Raw genomic sequence first — 22,231 nt, forward strand, 5'->3', positions numbered from 1 at the left:
ATATCCCAGGATATATCAACAATAGACATGTGCTGGATAACTATTAGGCATTTTGGTAGCATTATGGTATGAGTAGCCAAATAACAAATGATTTTGATCTCCTTACATCCTCGGGAGTCATTGAGACAGATCTGAAAACAATCCAAGAGAACCACAACATGTATCCTATTGTGCATCACTTGAACATGACCGAAATACATGTCATCAATTGCATAAGCATCTTTTTGCAAAAAAGATGATATATCTGTTTATCTTAGCCTATAAAGATTTTCCACAGTTTACACAAACTCAATGGCAAATGTGCTTCCTGCCCTCAGCCTGGGAGTCCTTGGAAGAAAAATAGACATTGCAAACCTGGCACAGGCCTACAAGCTTATTCCTCAGGAGAAAACAAGTATCGGTGATTGTAAGTCTCAAGCATTAAATCTTGTCAAGGTGCCTCTCTGGGTACCAAGGAGAAATAATCAGTTAAAAATGTGTTAAACTAATCGCAGACCTGTTCTGGAAGTAACGTACAGTATGAGTCACAGATATGACTAACTTTAAATTACTGACATAAAACTGAAACACTGATCTCAGCAGAGCTAAATGTTCCTCGAGCTGAGGCGATGATGTGAGCCAGTCATTGCGGATTGTGAGGGTGAAGGAAGAGATTTTATCCTGCGTCCAAAATCGCATACTGTGACAGTAGGTACTGATTAAATGATCATCAACCGTTAAAGCAGTAGGTAATATTTAGTAGGGCTGAACGATACATCGAATTTTCATTGTCATCGCGATATGAACTCACGCGATGAACACATCGCAACAGACAGCCTTGACGCGATGAATGAAGGGAAAACGGTAAGCGCATGTAATAAACGTTTGACCTATCACATTTAGTCCTGAAGACATGCCCTGCGTCCCAAACCGCATACTTCCATACTATATAGTAGGCGAAAAGCACTACTTCTCGTACTCTTTGCCTACTATATAGTATGGAAGTAGGCAGTAAATTGGGACGCACGGATGGTTTGCGCGTTCATGCTATTAGGCCAATCAGGGGAAACCCCAAGTCAGCTACGCTCAGATTGATTTGTGAGGTGTCAGTTGCGACGCTGTGCCTGTTAGCAAAAACGATGGCGGAGAAAGGAGAGAAGAGTGAGAAAAATGTGTTGTCAGACCAAGACCTTGTGGTGAAAAGGAATAGCACTTAAGATATATCATGGAATTATTTTGGATTTAGGAGAGATGACCCCACAAACACAGGTACTGTGGAAACGGTGATTCACATATTGCGTCTATTGCGCGCTCAAATTCATTATTTCAAATGTAGGCGCGCAGTATGTGCGCTCTGGAAGCGCAGAGGTCGCGACTCGCACGTGGTGCTAAGCGCTCGTTTTTCCAGACTTTTCAAAAACATTTTAACTTTTCAGAATGACACAAGCGCAGCGTGCAGATCATGTGACAATAACCTACGTGTCAAGCGTTTTCCACACGTTTTAGGCGCGACATGTGAATGGCCCCTAAAACATGAAAAAATATAAAATATTTATCGCAGCTCACATCGTCATTGCAACATTAAACAATGTCACCGCACATCGCAACTTTTCCACACAAACTCGTCCGGTTAATCTTTTGGGATCGTTGCCGGAAAGAGGACCTAGTCAGATACACGGAAAACCCTCTGTGTGAATAAGAAGCCGAAATAATGCCATAATGGGCGTGTCGTAGTGAGGACGCGCGTGTCATCACAACAAAAGTTATGGTTCAGCTCCTTAAAAGGAGAGATAACATGCATATAAACATTCACCACGAGAAATGTTGCAAACTAGATTGAAGCAGTTATCAGGAAATGATAAATCAGACGCATAAACAATGACGCACGTGCCGTAGTGAGGACGCGCGTGTCATGGCAACATGAAGTTGGTTCAACTCTGTAAAATGAGGGATTTACAACGTTCACGTTGAGAAATGTCAGCAAACTGGACTGAAGCAGAATCAGGTAAGTTAGCTCGTCACTTACTGCATTGAGACGGAGATCATTCAGCAGCATAAAAGAATATCGCGTCACATGCTCATTTGAGCTATAATAAACGAAAATACCAGCGCGTCATCCCAACAAGATATATCGTTCAGCTCCTCAAAATGCGGGTTTTAAATGCATATAAACAATCACGATGAGAAACTATATTAAAGCAGAGATCAGGGAGCTTGTCAAATATCCATTCTGAAGCTGAGATCATTCACCAGCATATCCTTTATAGTCTTATCATAAACAAAAATGAGAAAAAAGAGAGAGAAATATTAAATAATTTGCAAACTTCAGACGCTGCATAGAAGAGAGGGCGGGACTTTCAACAGGTCACCTGTCTTTCTGGGACCATCAGATGCCGGTAATCATGGCAGTGTAAAGAACAAAAAAAATCGAACGATTCCGGAAAAATCCAGGATGCCTTTCCCGTGTATTTTACGGAATGTCTGTGTGAAAAGAGCTTATGTGACATACATAGTCTTATAGTTAGTCGTTAACTGGAATGACGTTAAGGGGGGGTTCAATGGTATTTCATGCATTCTGACTTATTAACACAGTTTAAGAGTTGGTTTCCTCATGATAAAAATAGGCAAAGTGTCAAAAAAGCAGTTGGACATGTTACCGAGTATTTCTGAGCCGAATGCACTTCAGCAGGATTCGTACAAGTTTCAGAAAGTTTTTTTTCAAATATGCCATACATATAATTTCCTTTTATGGGCACTAACCTCGGAAAACCACACCCACACGTCAATCAGCGGGAGAGTGAGAACCGAGGATGCTAAAAGTCACAGGCATCTCATAACGCAACAGCTTTGTTTTATATCAAGACTCAACAATGGCACAAAAGAAGAAGTGTGTTTTTGGATGTAAGGAGAAGAATCCAGCATTATGGAAACAATGGATATAGTTTGTATATACGGGGTAACAGCGTGTGTGTTTGTTAAACACTGGATTTTATTTAAAAGTCCCAACCGAATCTTAAGTTGCATGCGGTAACTAAGACTTCTGTGTTATTTTGGAAATCCAGCGTTGTATACAATGTTGCTTGGGTCGTGACTTGCTCCTCTCACAGCTCGTAACTCCTCTTTCCTAATTTTTTTGTACGTTGTTGGAAAGAATCAGTAGAGCTTATCTGTCTTTTATAAATCTGATAAAACTAAAGACTTTGGAAATATGAAGGATGTAGTACTACTCTATAGGTTCTAAACATTAACATCAGATATGCAGAAACAGTGTGTGTTATGTGAGCTTTAAATTAGCGCAATTTAACCACAAGGGACAGCTGTTTAATATATGTATTTGCATTTTAATAGAGCCACGTTACCTCTTTTGGACATTTTTGAATAAACAATGCACCTCCTTCTTTGTTGGATAAATCTTCTCCCGAGATCACGAGAGAGTAAAGGGTCCATCAAATGCATCGAGTCTATCAAAGGGTCCATTCTACTATATACTATGAAAGTAGGCGTTTTCATACTAGGGATGTGCATGTATGTAATTTTTCATTTTGATTAATCCATAGGTCTGGAAAATGAGTACTCGATTAACTGGGTGCGGGGCAATCAAAGGGACAGGGCCTGCGCATCATAGTGGAAATAAAATATTGTTTATTAAAAAACTTTAAAAAACTTGAAGAAACTTTGACAAAAAAAGTGAACACATACCAAATTGTTTATGAATTAAATGTTTTAACAGAAACCTCTAACAGGAATAGCTGTGTGATGAAGTGAAACTAAAGGGTTAACAAACACAAACTGAAGCGATTTCTATATGACGCACTCTACATAATATTAAGCCTTGATACAACACAAATGTATTATACAACATGCATATATCTGCACAAAATGCAAGACTTGCACTAAGTTATGTACTGGACAGAAAGTTTAACTCCTGTTGTGGATATGCATTAAAACATGCTTAAATGATGACATGAACCTGTGACGGCACTGAATATTTTGCACCTGACTGACTGTATTTTCTTCTTAACGAAGTGAATCCGAAAATTACTGCATCCTTTTAAAACCACAGTGCCTCAGTTATGTGAGGTATGTTCGGCTTTACATCGTTGCACGGATCAGCGGGGGTGCCGCGGCCGGCACGAGTGCGCATAGGAAGCTTTTGAATCATGTATGGTACTGATGTCATACGGTGGTCTGCTCAGCTTACGTCGACGTTAAACACGCACCCAGTCTTTACTACCACAGGCGCTTGTAATGCTAACTAGATATCCAAATTCCGCCATAACAACAAAAAAAGCATAAAAAATTAATAAACACACGGTCATCGTTTTTGTCAATGCCACGTTCGAGTACTTGGTCAATCGATTACTTGTGTCCACCCCTATTCTGTACACAGCCTTTGAGTACTTTTCCTGTGGCGAATGTTAGCCAATCTGGAAGTATAAACAAGATACTTAAAAACAAGCTATGCTCTACATACAATTATAAGACATACAAATGTATAATTTACAATCAAACAGACTGATATCAATTTAAAAGGTCTAAAATGGATGGTTGAGCCAAACAAGAAGAAAAATATTGCTATCATTTGCTAACCTGTATGTCATTACAAATCTATGACTATCAAAGTGTGAAAATAAAAAGCATTTTGAAATGTCAATGGGCTCTTAATTTGATTCACTTAGTTTGATTCACTGTATAGACGAAAAAATCTAAATATATTATTTTGTGTTACACACGTAAGACACTAAAGGTGACATTTCACAAGACTTTTTAAAATAAATCTTTGGTGTCCCCAGAGTACGTATGTACCATATAGATCATTTATTATAGCATATTAAAATGGCCACTTTGTAGGTGTGAGCAAAAATGTGCAGTTTTTGGGTGTGGGCTTTAATATGCAAATGAGCTGATCTCTGCACTAAATGGCAGTGCCGTGGTAGGATAGTGCCGATTAAGGGGCAGTATTATCCCCTTCTGACATCACAAGGGGAGCCAAATTTCAATTACCTATTTTTTACATGCTTGCACTGGGCTGATTTTTTTTCTAGGTTGACAGGAGCACTGGGGACCCATTATAGCACTTAAACTTGAAAAAAGTCAGATTTTCATAATATGTCCCCTTTAATGCATACAGGTTTGCAGGACCCGAGATTGAGAACAGTATCATATTGTGTCATATGTTCATATTTTGCTTAACTCGTGCTTTATAAAGGCAATCTCCTGCCATGTGCCCATGTTTTCCTCTCAGCTTAGTGAAACTATAACAAATCACCAAAACCCAGTGTGGTCAATTACACAACATTTATGCAACAACGCCAGCCTCACGAGATCCAACGTGGTAAACCTGACAAATTGGTGTATAGACGGAATACACCACGAGACCTCTCTTAGGGCCTGAGTAAACAGATTAGCTATTTATAACTTATCATATATGCATAATGATCCTAAACATTATTGCACAACCAAACAGCATATGTAACGTTAGTACACAGGGCACTTTATCATAAACCACATCCTTATTAAGTAATGAGCCGTAATAAGAATGTTTACAAGTTTACAATTACACATGCACAAGGATTTTGAAAGCACTTGCCAAAGTTTAAACCTGTACCGTGTTTCACTTTCACAATGCATGATGTCAGATAATTTAGCAAGAGAAAACACTGGCCTTTCAAGTCACACTGCATTCACTTTAACCTTCCGCCGCCGATTAATGACACTTCCAGGCTTTTCCCTGCGACAAGAATCGTTAGTAGCTTTCGCTTTGGTCTTTAAAGATTTCTCACATAAAAGCTCGTAACAGACTATTACGATCACAACATACATCACAACCGAGTGGATAACAACGATACAAACCTAACTTATTTTTAGTTCGATCGCCTTGCGCACTACAGAGCACAGAAACAGCACGCACATTACTTATTGCCTTTCTGTGGTTTTGTAACCATCAAATAACATAAAGACTCTTCTTAATGTTTCACAAATAAAATGCACTCACATCCCAGTGGGTCGCTATGTCAATCCATATCGTTGGGAAGAGTTAAAGATGCTTTCTAATCTCTGTTGCCAAATTCCAGCGCTCTGCCTCCTGCGCGCTTCTCTGCTGCAGGGCGAGACTCCGCCCTTGTGCATGACGCTTCCATGTCCGGTCCCGCCCTTTCCACGCGCTCTGTCTGCAGATACACGTGCAAGCGCGCTCACTCAGGCAACACAAACAAATAATCTGATTTCAGGAGACAAAAGTAAAACAACGCGTTAGCTTAACATTCTGGTTTGTCTAATGAAAATGTATTTACATAATTTGTCTAAGTAATACACTTAGAAAATTTACTACTAAATTTGTTTTATTATGTTTTAATTACGTTGAAACTAGGGAGTATATCATCCCAAAACAAAAATCGGAAGGATTTTAATGTGAAGCCAGGGAGTAAGATTGACGGTAATTGCTGTCATTTTTGTTTAAGAATAAAAATATCATATTTAAAATAAAAATATACCTGATAAATAAATAATATATTTTATAATACATTTTCTAATACTGAGATAAAAGTCTCCAATGCGTGCTTACGGTTTCATGTGCATCTAAGTGCATTCACACAGGTATTTCGTGCCATGCAAAAATATGAAAACTTACAGATTCTTAGCTCTATTCTGCCATCATGTGGATGATTGTAAATATACACATCATTGTTAATTCTTTAAACTTTTTGTCTAATCCACAAAATTAGTCTTAATTAGTCTACTTAAAAAAATCAACAACGAAATATTTTTTTATCTCTGATAATTTGACTAACAGGAATTAATACAACTAAATATTTTGTATTAATTAGCAGCACTATATAATATATATTTTTTTGTTACATTTTAAAGTATTCTTCTCTGGCGAACTACTACAATGTACTAGCATTACAAATAGGTGTATAAATTGACTAAAAAGGTTTATTAAAACAGACAGAGAAACAAAACAACTAGAATTGATGTAAAGATTTTGTCTAATACTCTAAATGTATTATCTTTCCTCACAGGCTAAACTTTATTTAGTATCAAAGTAATATCATCAGAATAAAACTTTTCCTGCTTACTTTGTGGTCACACTTTAGGTATACTTTACCATGTTCATGAAAAATCCACATGACTCATTTTAACCAGATTTATACTGGGCTCCAATAAAATTCTCTGCATGGTTATGAGGAACTGGAAAATACCAACCACAGCCATTCATATGATGGTGTATTATGTAAAATATAGGTGAACTATGCAAAGGTGAAACTAGCTTCAAAATTAAGTCAAGCTAAAAGCTTTATACTTTTTACTTAGCCTCTGATTTTTTAATCTACCTAGTACCTGAATTTAATAGCTGTCACTGGTGCAGTACCCTTTTAAAAATTGTCACATTTGCACCTAAAGAGGTACATATTGGTACCAAACAGTACATATTTGTACATCAAAGGTATATTGGTGCCATAATGTAACATGTAAATACATTTTAGGATCTTTTTAAAGGGAGCTGCCCCAGTGACAGCCTGCAACCATTTTTTTTTTTTTTTTTTTGCAATTTTTATTCTGACAGCGTAAGCGCAAACATATTTTGCATACTTATTTACTATTTACTTTTATTACATAATAGCGAGTAACATATGAACATAGCTATTTAGTGTGCTTGGTTCAGAGCAAATTTGCCATCTTGATAAAGATCAAGGTGACGGAATTACAGATTGGGGAATATATTGTGGTAAAAGTGACATTTTTATTTTTGTGAAATTATGCATTATGTTCTTTCAGATATTAAACAGAAATAATTTAATATAACACTTAAGTTAATATTTCACTGTTGTTATTACTCAGCAATATACATTCATTTAATTAGGACCTAAGTGTCTTAACACGGGTAGATCTGTTTCAAATTCAAATAAACATTTTACAGTAGTACATCTATTTTTATTAAATGTGGTTACTGAATACTGACTCCAGCAACACATGATGACAGACGCTATTTTCTATACCATTACCTCACAGTACGGAACAGCTTAAATGAGAACAGATTGTGTAACCTGATATGAATAGTGCTACAATCATAAAATAATTATCAGACACATATTGCCGTTTAAATATTGTAAAGATTAATTTTTATACTTGCTCTTTATTTTGCTACTGGATTAGACATCTGTTTTAAAATAAGTCCTTACAGTAGTCTAAGAATAGTGATGTCAGGTCTTTTTTTAGCATGGGTCATTGCACAGTGGCCACACTAGTGAGAGTCAGAACTCAGATTTCGATAGGAAGACAAGAAATAATGTGAACACTAAAGAAACTGATTAACAAAGCAGATGGAGATGGTTTTGGGAACACAGACCAAGAAGTAAAGAAATTCAGAGACAGAGACTGACAGAAAGACGATCCAGCAGCCATGCATCTGGAAGTGTTACAGTTCTTGGCTGGGTTCTTTGGAGCTCTAAGCTTAATATTTCTTTTGGGGTCTCTTGGGTCTGATTACTGGCTTTTGGTATCTGAATCTTGCGAACAAGGTGATGTGGCAGTTTTCAGACCATGGAGAGTCACAAAGGTAAGTGGGCATATTTACTGTACCATGTGTTTGAAAGTTCAAACTTCTGAGCATGTTCTTAATCTAATTTTAAGAATACATTTTACATATTTACGGTACATGTTTAAATGCTTTAATGTTTAAATTGTAACGCTATAGAACTTTAATCTGTGCTGTATAGGTGTCATTTACACTGGGGACGCTGGGGACATGTCCCCACCACTTTTTGAAATGGCTGATTTTGTCCCCACCACTTTTTGAAAGCATTTGGTTAAAAATTTCTGAAAAATCAAACAATCCCCGTGCGACTTACACTGCAAAAATGACTTTCTTACTTAGTATTTTTGTCTTGTTTTCAGTAAAAATATCTAAAAATTCTTAAATCAAGATGCTTTTTCTTGATGAGCGAAATGACCTAAGAAAATAAGTCTAGTTTTTAGACAAAAAAATATATACAATTTAAGTGAATTTGTGCTTAAAACAAGCAAAAATATCTGCCAATGGGGTGAGAAAAAAATCTAAAAATAAGATTTCTTTTTTCTTAAACACTTAATTTAAGCAAAATTTTCTCACCCCATTGGCAGATATTTTTGCTTGTTTTAAGCACAAATTCACTTAAATTGTATATTTTTTGTCTAGAAACTAGACTTAAGTCATTTTGCTCATGAAGAAAATACGTCTTGATTTAAAAATTTTTAGATATTTCTACTGAAAACAAGACAAAATACTAAGTAAGAAAGTCAGATTTTCAAGAAAAAATTTCTTAGTAAAATATCTAAAAATTCTTAAATTAAAATGCTTTTTCTTGATGTGCAAAAATCTAGTTTTTAGACCAAAAATATCAAATGTAAGTGATTTTGTGCATTAAACAAGCAAAAAATCTGCCAATTTGCGAATTTAGTGTTTGAGAAAAATTCTCACATTTTTGTGCTAACCCCATTGGCAGATTTTTTTGCTTGTTTTATGCACAAAATCACTTAAATTTGGTATTTTTCGTCTAAAAACTAGACTTATTTTCTTGTTTTTCAAGAAAATGCATCTTAATTTCAAGAATTTTTAGATATTTTTACTGAAAACAAGGCAAAAATACAAAGATTTTTTTTTCTTTATGCTGAGTATTTTTGTGTTGTTGACCGGCCTACACTATGCCCATTTTTGATGCGCCATTATTCAATATTTTTCCCGTCATGCTGTAATGTTTTTTCATCTGATTTTTTGTCCCCACCACTTTTCAACACAAACTGACGCCCCTGGCTGTATAAAGTTTAAAACAAGTTGTAAAAATGCTACAGTAAAACCCAGTGTTTAATTGTAAACTACTTGACATATTAAATAATATTAAATAACAAAATATTACATTTAATTTAACAGTAAAATAAAGTCAAATGTACTTTTTTCAAAGTAAAGGCCCTGAATTATCATATATTATATATACGGTATAAATTCCCAGACTGTACATTACAATTAGGGGGTTTTATGTTACATTTTGTGTGGTTTAATTAATGTTTATGACATATATATATATATATATATATATATATATATATATATATATATATATATATATATATATATATATATATATATATATATATATATATATATATATATACATATATACATATATACATATATATTCATTTATATATTATTAATAACATACAATAACATATTAATAACAGTTATTTAAATACACAGTTAAGAATTGTGAAGTTTACAAAACTAAAACTAAAAATTAAACAATAAATAATAAAAGCTTTTAAAAAATCCTGTATTCCTAGCAACCACAGCTGCAGGTTTTTTTTTACCGTAAAATGATTTTTTTTTTACAGTGAACATTTTTATTGTGATGATGCTTATGCTTTATTTCTTTCACAGAAGTCAACATGAAGTAACAAGCAACAAACTGTTATGACATTCTTCTTAACTAATCTTACAACTTGTTTATTGACTTTTAAATTATGTTTGATTAGGATATTTTAAATACACAACCAGATGAAAGTTTCCCGGTTGAAAACATGCCTCTCCTCTATCACGAAGGCCTCTTTTGGAGATGTTCTTATCAGAAGGGTTCAGATGGAGAGCAGGAAAGCATGTTGACTTTTTGGATCAGTAAGTTATTTGTTTATTTTATCATTTTTTAAAACTTTAGTAGCGGCCGGTGACTTCTTTTTCGAGGGCGCACGTTGCGAAGCTCATCACAACATGTATGTAGCCCGTCATGTGTGTGGCTCATCATTTCAAAATATGTGTTCGGTGTGTCATGTAAACTAATGTGCATCACGCGTGAGGTCATAATATGTGTCTGCTGCAGATTCCTCGAAGGGGTTTATGATAAAAGATACGCTGGTGTTTGCCATACTCGCTTCGTAATTAGAGTTTAGTGTTAAGTTAGTGTCTTGTGATTATTTCACTTATATGAGCATTTCTTTTAACCAAAAATCCTTTTGACGTGTGTGCAGCACGTACGTATTTTGACAAGACACATGATGCACATGAAGCAACAAACACATATTTTGAAATGACGAGCAACACACGATACTCAAAACATACAGTATTTTAAAATCTCTCGGAAGAGAAGTCACCGGTCGCCACTGCTTAATATGAACTTAAATACACTAATGCAAACATACAGAATTTTTTTTTACAAATGCATCTCTTTACTTCCTCTTATTTTGATTGCGAAAACCCAGACATTTTTTGTAATTTATTGTTTTACATCATCCTACACATTTATATGTTTAATATTTGCTGAGTAAGAACCATGTCAAAGATTGAAATCAATGTAAAAACAATCATTGAATTCAAACCTTGATGGTTTCACAGACAGGGTCACAATTATTCTAATTTTGCTGGAAATTATTTGTATACTGATTCCATTTTTTTTACCAGCCAACCAGCCATACCAGAAGGTTTGCATGCCAGCTTACCTGTCCCACGCTCCTGTCTCCATTGCCAATGGCCTTCCAACTTCAGATTATGCCACAGGTCAGAACCTTTATGAAATGGTCTTTGAAACGGATTCATCATCATTTACTCTGTTTACAAAGAAATCTAAATTAATTTCATAAATTCTAGTGCAAAGGGCATTTTGGTGTGCTATTTTTGTGCTGGGAGCCACCTCTATGTTGATTGGAGGGTTTGTCACAATCTGCGCAACACCAAGGACCAGCCATCGCCTGTATGAGGCTGGAGGGTCTCTCTTTATAACTGGAGGTAAGGAATGTGAAACACATTCATGACCATTTGTAACTATTTTAACAGTTAGAAAGATGACATAGTTGCAAATTTGCCCCACTCACATATAGGTTAGGTTGTGAGACATCATAAAATTTTTTATACAAAGTATTTTTTTCATACTACAGTACCAAGTCATACAAATGAAATCCGAATACACTTGTGGGGTCGGATTTAAAAAAAAGATCAGTCATCAAAATACCTATTTTGCTTCTTCATTTAATAGTGAATTGTATACCTTCTTTCAAACATTGTTTTCACCCTGCAGGTGTCTTAATCTTCTCTGTAGTGTTGATGTTTGCTTTATGGATGCAGGTCTCAGACTCTTTAGAGAGGTACGGTCTCCAGCGCAGGCGTTTAGTGTGTCCCAGTCTGCAGCTTAGTGTCCATTACGGTCCATCCTTTATGTTGGCTCCCACTGCTGCCTTCCTCAGCCTTCTCACTGGCCTGTTCCTCCTGCTCATTTCATCAACCAGCAGGGCATCAACCAGGAACACAGAGAAGCTGATATTCTCGATGCGAGAGGAATGTGTATAGCTCTGTTGTTTAAATATGGTGTGTGAGTCTTTACTTACCAATGTCCAAAGGAACTGTTGTAATAAGATTGTACTGTTTTGTACTGTTAAGCACATGAGCTGACCCAGGGGAAATTGATTTTGCTGATCTAGGCACTGCAGCTAACACTTTGTCAGTGCCAAAGTGACTCAAAAGTAAGAGGACATTATGCTGTTTTTTTTCTGTGCATTAGGAGTGGGGGGAAATCGAATCTTCGATGCATTGCGATGCGGACGTGGACAATTCTGAATCTATTCACAAATATCAAAAAACGATTTTTAAAAGTTAGTTTACAAAATAATAACATGACTTTATCAGAACCAAAAGGCAGAACTCAACTGCGGGAGCGGTGCTGCACACGGACAGCTTGAGAGCACACACCGCACGAGCACCTACAGCGAAGCTTATACACAAGCAGTAGAGAAAGAAAAAAACTAATATATTTAGGACAGCTCTGTTTGACTAATTCTAAACTGCAAGAAAACAAAATACACTCGATAAGTTCCTCTGCATTTTCTCTGTTCAGTGAGCAGAAGGGAGAAACAGTGCCTTTAATTTACTAAGTCATCTGACTGTGCAAATAGCGTTTTCTGTAACATAGTTTGTTATCTAGATGGCTTTGAGCGCAAATGTGACGTATGACGTCACAAATATGCTAATTAGTACATCGAGAATCGATTCTGAATCAAATCGGGACCGTAAGATTCCATTCTGAATCGAATCATGAGGGTCCAAATTAATTCCCACTTCTATAGGCTGCATTGGCCACGGTAGCACACTGGTACACAGTAGCACAGCTAAAGTAAATACATTTAACAAAATTATAACGCAACACTTTTGGCAGACATTTTAAAGTGGCCTTTTAGTGTGGCCAGCCTAAGGCATGCCTGCACTGTAAAACCCGACAAGTTCAGAGTACTCAAAAATTTTGTTGAAACTGATTACATAATTTTTTTTAAGTAAGCCAACATCAAAAATTTTAAGTAAAGATAACTTAAAAAATTTCAGTTAACCCAAATTTAAAAGTTTACGCTTCATTTTATTAATTCTTCAAGTACAATATACATAAAACTACTGTTTATTATAAGGACTGTTTACGATAAATATTTTTTGTATACCGTACTTAAAACCTCTTTTTACCATTAAATTTTGTTCACAAGTCACAGAAATAGATCATGTGACTTATGAAAATGTAATACCACTGAAAGTGTGTTGAGACTGAACTCAGTGCAGACTTTCACACAGTCATCATGGTTTATATGATAAACCAACATGTATCCGACCTACAGCCTAAGCACAGGCACTACACTTCTGAACAATGGTAACCACAAAACAAAAAAATAGCAAACTCTTCTAAATCTCCAACATAAATAAATGTTTAACACCATTTAGTCTTTCTCTTTACTAAAAAACACATAAAATAGCACTTAATTTCAAAAAATGCTCTCGTATTGCAGGCTCATGCAAAGCATGCTGGGAACTGGAACCTCCTCAACCAATCGTGTTGATTTAACTTTAAACTGAAGTAAATTTGCAGTGCCAGACTCTTTCTTAGCTAACCTGGCAAATTGAACTGATCACAATCACCAAAAGTTTGTACTTATTTGCAGTGTTTGTTACAATGAGGCTGTGGTATTGAAATGACTCCGTTTGGAAGTAATAAATAAATTTTTTGAGTTCTTTGACTCATTTTATTTGAGTTTTTGGAACTTAAAATGGCGAACTTGTTGAAAACACATAAAAATTTTAAGCTCAATAAACTTTTTCACAGTATTGAGTTCAGTTCACTCATTTTAAATGAGTACATTGTACTGTTCGGGTTTACAGTGTGTGCAACAATCATGCTTTCTTATCAGCATAGGCCCGGATTGGCCATTTGGAGGACCAGAAGAATTCCCGGTGGGCTGGTCTGTTTTTTTGGCCACAAGGGCCGGTGTTGTTATGCCACCGGGTTGAAGGTTGCTTTCCCTAGACTGCCAGTATTTTCACAATATTATCTAGCACCACTCGCATAATTTGTGAGTGGGAAATGTCCCCACTGCTTTATGTCTAAGTTTATTGTTTCCCGAGTCCCGACCACTTATTGAAAGAATTCTTGCATTAGGGTCCATTAACATCTGAAACACATAGAAAACGCAGGATGCGCTGTTTTCTTCTGCTTTTTCAAAGCGCTCCCCTGTGAAGACAAGTTTTGTTTCACATGTACTACTGTATTTGCATTGAATTGGAAATAAAATATTTGAAAAATAAAATGAATTGCAAAGCTGCAGAAAATATATTAATATTATTTTAATATAGTCAGTCATGAACTAAAGTGGGCCGGAAACTCCAGGGCTGAAAATGAGTCCCACTCCGGTCGGCTCTCCTGATTTTGCAGAGTGGTTGAGGTCCTCAGGGCAACATTATGTTGACCCTGGGACAACAATTAAATCAACCAATCAGATTTCAGAAATAAATTTACAGTTTGTTTTAAGGTTAAGCTTACAACCAGTATTAGCTGTTTCTAGATTATTACTGTTTTACTTAACATGTCCCTCTGATTTTAAGGTTTGGTTAGGGTTGGGGTTTGGGGTGGGTTTAGGTTTTATTTAGAAAAATGTTGTCCTTGGGTCAACAAAATGTGTTGCCCTGAGGACATCAACCACTTGAAAATGAATTTGAGCCACTCCGGCCCTGAATCAGCATCTTGATATGCCACACCTGTGAGGAAGATGGATCATCTCTGCAAAGGAATAGTGCTCACTAACACAGATTAAAACAGATTTGTGAACAATATTTGAAACAAATACATGGAAAAGTCTTAGATCTTTGAGTTCAGCTCATGAAAATGGGGGCAAAAAACAAAGTGTTGCGTTTATAATTTTGTTCAATGTAAGCGTAAGAAAGGACTGCAATTAAAGTACTATTGAGTAGCTACACTGTCCACATTCTTAAAGCCACTTATTACACTGCTCTCTGGAATGCTTGATTCTGATTGGTCAGTTGAGACATTTGCAGGTTCGTTCTTTTCAAATAATAACCGCTCCAAAGTAATAACGCATGGCCGGTACTACTTGTACGATTAAAATCACTCCGCGCCAATAAAGATTACTAGCTGTTTGGCGCCATCTTGTGACAAACACTGGACAACCATAATTTTAACATGTACGGAAAAACAAAACATTTAAACAGTGGATAGAAGAACGAACAACGACAAGACACAGAGAGCTTACTGAGACTGAATTTGACAAAATAGAGCATGACAGCTACGAAGCCAACACACACAAAAATACAGAATGGGCATTAAAACTTCTCAAAGACTGGCTAAAAGAGAAAAAAATGGAGACAGACAAGTATGAAGCAGAGGATCTTAATAAGGTATTACGATCATTTTATGCATCTGTGCAAAGTTTCGCGGAAGGATAAAAATGTTAATTTAAAACAAATATGCCAATAAAATGTTTCAAATTCATATTCATGTCCAGTTTTTTTTTCTTATGTGGCAAGTAGCCGTGTAATAAGCGGGTCGGGTCTCAGATTTACAAGTCATTTCAACTTATTATTATTTATCATGAAGTCAACTTCATTTTATAAGTTGTAGCGACTCATCTCTTTAAAAACATTTAAGGCAGCAAAGATTTTTTACAGTGTAGAAACTCTGGCAACATGAGTGGACAAATGCAAAAGTGGTGTTTATAAAGCATCTAGCATGCAGCTGTTGTACCTTGCAGTTAATTCATTACAATGGCATAAAATAATGTGATTAAACGTACAGGTAAACATTCATTTATTACCTCATCCGTGCATGATTAGCGAATTCCATACGTCTCTGGATGGTGAAATTTTTTTTTTTATATGCTCAACTCTCCTTCATTATGTCATTAAAAACCTCTTCAACCCTGAGGACCCTGTCCCGGGTCCAGAATTTCGTATTTTGACTTAATATAAAATATTCTTTTAATCTTTGATGCTCCGTCATGGACCCCAGTAACACATATGAGATACTGTTTGAAAGCTTAGAGTCTCTACTTTCTGCAGATATGCATCACTTTGACACATCTTGTACTGTAAGAAAGTTATTTACACTTAATTTACACTATCACCCCCCCAATATTTTATTATATCATTTAATATTTACATATTTCATATTTTTCAAAAATGACAAACATGGGCAAGTCTTATATCAAATGAAAGCTCTCACTCTCAGGAATAAGACTACAGCGTTATTTTTGTTCTAATATCAACACATATCCAACAATCATCGAATGAATAATAAGGTAAAAAATGGTCTTTTGTAAACATATGTGAAACTTGAGTGTGGACTGCCTCAGATAGCACAGATAGCCACAAATGATACACCATCTTTTATTTTAGGTCCTACTCTAAACAATGAGTCCATTCACAGCATTTTCTTTGGTTGTGTGCATAATTAATCCCTAGCTTTTTATTATATGTGCAAAACAAAAAATTAATATTTTTATGAAAAATGTATTTTCACACCCTTTAGTAAAATGAGAATAACTTTTGAATGCGACATGCTAAAGAGTTCATTCTTTTTTTGGGTGTTTACTGTCTGCCGCTGCTAACAACCAGAACTGTCTGCAGTCTGCTAGAGCATCCAGAACCAGAGTTATACACTATCAAAGACAGTATTTACAACATAAAAAATAAAATCTGGTGTTTCATCATATGAAAAACAACATAAATAACAAAATTTGTCACAAACAGCAGCTTTTTATGTAACTTCAAAGGGTTTTCTTTAAAATGATATAAAGAAATTGCATTTATTCCACTGTATGTGGTTATGGGGACACTTCAAATGTTCTTAGGCAGAAATTGTATACAAAAAGGGTATTATTCCTCCCTTCAGTTGGAGTAAAATAACTTTTGCATAGATTATGATAGAGAAAAAATTCCTTTTTCCTCTGTAAGCTGACAATTGCTGGAATCAAACAAAACTGTCTGCAGGGACCTGAGATACCCAGGGCCAGAGTTATATACTTTCAAATAAAAACTTTAGAAAAAAACATCAAAAAGCGCCTATTTATTTTTGTGTTTATTAGAGGACTGATATCACATACAACCATGTTGAGCACATTTAACAGTGTTTTATGTAATTTCAAGGGTTACCTGTAAAATGATACCAAACTTTTGTATGTAAACCTCTGCATGTGGGTATGGGATGCTTTTGAAATTGGGTAGGCCAAATCCAGGCGAAAATCCCCAAAATAGCTTCAGGGTGTAAGAAGTTAAGCATTGTTTTGTTTTGAAAGTGCGACCTCTAGTGATGAAATCTTACATATTGTGCCTTTAATCAATGTATGTATGTTCTTTTTCAAGTAGTATGTATGTCTCCAAATGTATTAAATCTATTCTGTATATTGATTTACTTTCTTTTGTTCTGTAAACATTTTATATGAGTGAGCAGGGACTGTTATAGGCTACAGCCTTGAATGTGTTTCTGTAGCCTCAGCTCCAGATCTATTTCACTGTTTAAAACAATATTCAATTCATATTTGAAATTCATATTTTTATTTGCAGAACACTTCACAATGCCTTGTTATAAAGCTGCTTATAGCAATACATAAATATTTACATTATTTTTAACATTTTACTAAGTACATATTATATAGCAGTTTTAGTCCCTCAGTAAGTCATATTGTAAGGAACCCAAAGTTGTTTGTTGTGGTGATCATAATGAAGTTGTTTGCTGTTGTTGATTATGTTATGTTATGAACAGTGGTGTAGTGGTGCCTGGAGAAGTGGGTAAACTCTTTATTCATGCCCCTTTATGCCTCAAACTTTAATAAAGTAGAAGTGGGTATACCCCATGCCATCAAATAAAGAAGTGGGTATACTCCGTATACCTGCGTATACCCTGCACTACACCACTGGTTATGAATATGTCTGAAACCTGATACAATTGATGGAGATATAAATTGTTTCTAATTATTATGTAAGCCATCATGCAAAACATTAAAACTCTCTCATGCACTGTACAGTGTGATAATGCTCATAAAACATTTGTTAAATATATGTTTAAAAGGAATTTATAGATTAAAATTTGACTATGTAAACAGACCTTTTAATATTTAGCATGAAGAGATGCAACAAATGTATGTAGCCTACTTAAGATGCGTAACCTATTATTTGAAACACAGGATAACAGTTAACCTTTCATGTATATTGCAGTAGTGTCTAAGGCAGGGGTCTTCAATATTTTTGTGAGCAAGGGCTACCACAATGTATTAAACAATCTGGAGGCATAATTGTTCATATAGTCTACTCAAAAATTTTGTTTTACTTGTTGATTTTAGGCATGGGCCGGTATAAGATTCTGGCGGTATGATAACCTTTAGCAAAAATACCACGGTTTCACGGTGTTGCGGTATTGCCATTGCAACACTAAAATGTGTTATTTTCAAATGCCAGGTACAAATAAAGCCTTTAAATTATAATATGCTTTCAAAACATATATAATATTTTCGTAATATATATTAAATGTAAACATCAAATCAATCACATGACTTCATGATTTAATGAATTTTGTATAAACACAGCTCATACCTTGGAGACGGTATATCAGAACATTTTAGTGGTTTTGAAACCTTGACTGTTTTAAACCTCGGTATACCTTGAAACCGGTAAACGGCCCATGCCTAGATTTTATTTTATGTTTTATCATTGTTTAAAATGTTACATAAAATAAGCCAAGCTAGTATAAAAATATGTAGCCTAATAAATAAATAAATATTAAAATGGAAATAAATCAGGATGACTTAATCCAAAGTAGCTATACTTGATTAACTATATATGGGTCTTGATATTGAGATGAGTTTAGTCACATTTAAAAGATTGTCTCTGAACTTCAGAGATCTACCTAGTGTTTCTAATAGTTTCTGTTTTATAGCCTACAAATCAACCACTAGAGGGCAGTGTTGCTTTAAGTCTTAACTGTGACGCGACGCAATAAGCGCTCACCCTGGGGATCAGAGGGACTGTTGCAAAAAGCTCATCCCTGATATCTGGAACAACAGTGCTGAGATTGAAAATAAATCACTGTTTTATGAATAAGACGCGGGAGCTCAGATAATAACTGTACATCTGAAATAAACACGAATCAAATTTGATCCAAACCTCAATGTCCCCTGTTTTGCTTTAAAGGCATTCTTGCATGAACGAATTACAATACATTCGTCGAGTCTATTGTCACACCTTTATAATTGGAAAAGGCAAACAGACCCCTGAGATGCTCGGCGAGATGGTGATATTTGACTTAGATGAAGTGATGCGCCTCATCAACTCAGATCTGCCTTTACTATCAGACCGCACTCGCCACGCTGTTAATCTGAGTCGCGAGCTTGGCGCGTGTAATTACACCTGAACCTGTCAAATCCGCTTCCGCCACCGCGACCGGTTTAAACATCTCTGTCATTCCCGACCCTCGTCAAACCACCGCGATGAATTGACGTTTTAAGGTAGGTTTTAATGAATAAGGGAGAGTCAAATTCGGTCATATCTTCTCAAGTTCATTTTTTTTCTTTCTTCCGCTTCCCCTGTTGGCAGATTCATTACTGGCGCTTGCCCACAACAACCCCCCGCGCGATCTTTTCCCGCTGCTCGACTGTCACCCGTGCGGCTCGCATGGTTTTTCGTCCTCCTCATCACCGAGGGTCTTTGTCCCAGAGAGATAGAACTGTCCAGAACAATTACCTCAGGAGCTTTAACGGCACCCACGAAAGCATTTTAATCTCATCACAGTTTTTTCCAGAGGTACGATTAAAAGAGGCAACGAGGCACAAATATCTGACACACTGCACAAAATAAATAAATAAATAAAGCTACTACACCTCAGTTTAACAAAACAAGTGAAAAGCCACATAGGCTACTGTAGTGGCTGGCTTGCCTTTCATTTTTGTTTCTATAGTGTGTTAGGTATGAGGACAACATTTTCAAAAACCACAAAGCTCAGAATTTACCACGACTAGACAGAGCATATTGCCATTTACAAAGATATCTGGATTGTAAAAATCTGTTGAGGATTGAAAAAGTTATGATATTTTTAATATTAGAAATCAGAGGAAAAAGTTGTGTATGGATGTCAATGGAAGGTGTGTGACCGAAAATGCTGCTTATTCACATGTTTTTGGTTTTAACTTTCTCATTTTATCAGATATTTTGCATGAAATTTTAACAGAAGGTAGAATTTTGTTAGTTCTTTCAAAGTAAATCATGAACATTTACTGTTTTAGGCGGAATGGGCATCAGACTTTAGTTGGAATGGGCATCAGACTTTAGTTGGAATGGGCATTGGACCCATGGTAACCATGGTTTTTAGAACAATGCCGGCAGTGGACATTCACTTATATATTTTGGTCCACCTACCCTTCATTAGTGTCCAGGGTTTAGTGGAAGCACACCGACCGGTTGAATGTGACTAAAAAATTTTAAACAGTTGCTGTAAACTAAAAACACCTCTGGGAGACCGGGTTGAAAGTTCAAAATATAATACGCTTCCGTTGGTCGGACTTGACGTATTTATTGTGGTTTGTAGTGAAAACATACTACAACCATGCAATGAGGATTGGATATTGCATGAGATGCATTGTAAAAGTCCTGCGCGGGCGGAAACATATTTAATGCCTAAGAATTTCGGGGAGCGTGCCCGAAATTGGTATGGCAGGCAGAGGCAGTTAGTATGAAAATGCTAACTGCCTGCTTAAAATGTTAAACAATGCAATGTTTGTCCACATAAGATTGTCCCTGTGTCTTAAATCACGAACTACTGTATTACAGCATATACCAAATAATATAGCCTATAGGCAGGGCCCAACGCAAATAATTTTTATACTGGCCCAGTTGGACCAGTGGTTTAAGTTTTCACTTGCCCTGCCAAAATTTTCACTGTTCCCCTAAAAAAAGAGTCACATATTTAAAATAATAACTCAAAAGTCAAATATAATTGTATATATATACATTTTATTCATCATTTGTTAAGACAATTGGCAATTTTTATATAAACTCTAAAGTTGTATTCAAATTAGCAGTAGCAGAGCGACACAATCTCATTGATTTCAATGGAAGCTTGGCGACACGAGCGACAGTGACTGTTGCCGACTGAATGGGGCGTGTCCAGTCACCTGACAAAGTTGAGAAAAGTTTAACTTTATAATGAGCGATTTTCGGGAGCGACTGTAAAAAAGATTCCATTGGTGAAAAGTGAAGCCGACAGTGTCCCGATACGGCGATGACATCTTGGGTCTTGAGTCTGCGCAGTAGCGATTTCGGGACCAGTCCTGTGCAGTAGTGAGCATAAAGTAAAGCCGCGAAATCAAGGCCCCGCCCTTGCTCTCACAGAATGCGCATATCACAGCTCTCAATCATGACGTGACACCACCGTTTTTATAGCATTAAATAACTAACTAAAACAAACTTATTTTAAAAACAAACACTTGAATTTACATCAGCGTGATAAAACTACAGTAAATGACAAAAACCAGCTTTGGAAAAAAGATAGTTGAAAATTAAATTGTTTGGTTGGTCTCAAGTCCCATTGAATAACATGAGGGGGGTGGGGTTTATGACCTATACTAGGACACGATCGAGACGTGTTGGCTTCACTTTTCAGGGCTTGTGCGGCCCGCTTGGCGACTACCAATGGGAGACAACCAGATTTAGAAACATCCCGTTAAAAGAGATGAGCAACACACAGCGAGAAAGTCGCTGCTAGCCTGAATGCAGATTAATTCTGAAATTTCCCAATACTTTTATCAGGGTCAATAGTTTCAGGTATATTAAAGGGACACTCCACTTTTTTTTGAAAATATGCTTATTTTCCAGCTCCCCTAGAGTTAAACATTTGATTCTTACCGTTTTGGAATCCATCCAGCTGATCTCCGGGTCTGGCGCTAACACTTTTAGCATAGCTTAGCACAATCCATT

General features: G+C 36.1%; 2 protein-coding genes across 11 annotated transcripts in view; one reads left to right on the top strand and one right to left on the bottom strand.

Annotated features, from left to right (window-relative positions):
* The window catches only part of inpp4ab (inositol polyphosphate-4-phosphatase type I Ab), a 74,943-nt gene extending 68,845 nt beyond the window's left edge, over window positions 1-6,098 (bottom strand). For 9 of the 10 annotated variants that reach the window (XM_065240089.1, XM_065240088.1, XM_065240085.1 and 6 more), the window contains exon 1: window positions 5,975-6,098. The gene's annotated coding sequence lies outside the window, so the exon portion shown is untranslated. Of the gene's footprint in view, window positions 1-5,644; window positions 5,711-5,974 lie in introns of all 10 variants that reach the window. The other variant, XM_065240081.2, reaches the window with a different exon arrangement.
* Window positions 6,099-8,046: 1,948 nt separating this feature from the next.
* tmem182b (transmembrane protein 182b) lies at window positions 8,047-13,194 on the top strand. Its single transcript, XM_065240079.2, has 5 exons — window positions 8,047-8,539; window positions 10,492-10,630; window positions 11,411-11,506; window positions 11,597-11,734; window positions 12,024-13,194. Exons 1-5 carry the CDS (start codon window positions 8,384-8,386, stop codon window positions 12,290-12,292), a joined length of 798 nt encoding a protein of 265 aa, XP_065096151.1. The 5' UTR covers window positions 8,047-8,383; the 3' UTR covers window positions 12,293-13,194.
* Window positions 13,195-22,231: the final 9,037 nt, after the last annotated feature.

Source organism: Paramisgurnus dabryanus, chromosome 7 (assembly GCF_030506205.2).
Source record: "Paramisgurnus dabryanus chromosome 7, PD_genome_1.1, whole genome shotgun sequence".
In the NCBI taxonomy this organism is placed as follows: domain Eukaryota; kingdom Metazoa; phylum Chordata; class Actinopteri; order Cypriniformes; family Cobitidae; genus Paramisgurnus; species Paramisgurnus dabryanus.

Coding starts and splice junctions, on each gene's coding strand:
- tmem182b (XM_065240079.2), top strand. CDS start 8,384: ATGCATCTGGAAGTGTTACAGTTCTTGGCTGGGTTCTTTGGAGCTCTA. Junction 10,631..11,410: donor CATGTTGACTTTTTGGATCA/GTAAGTTATTTG, acceptor TTTTTTTACCAG/CCAACCAGCCATACCAGAAG. Junction 11,735..12,023: donor GTCTCTCTTTATAACTGGAG/GTAAGGAATGTG, acceptor TTCACCCTGCAG/GTGTCTTAATCTTCTCTGTA.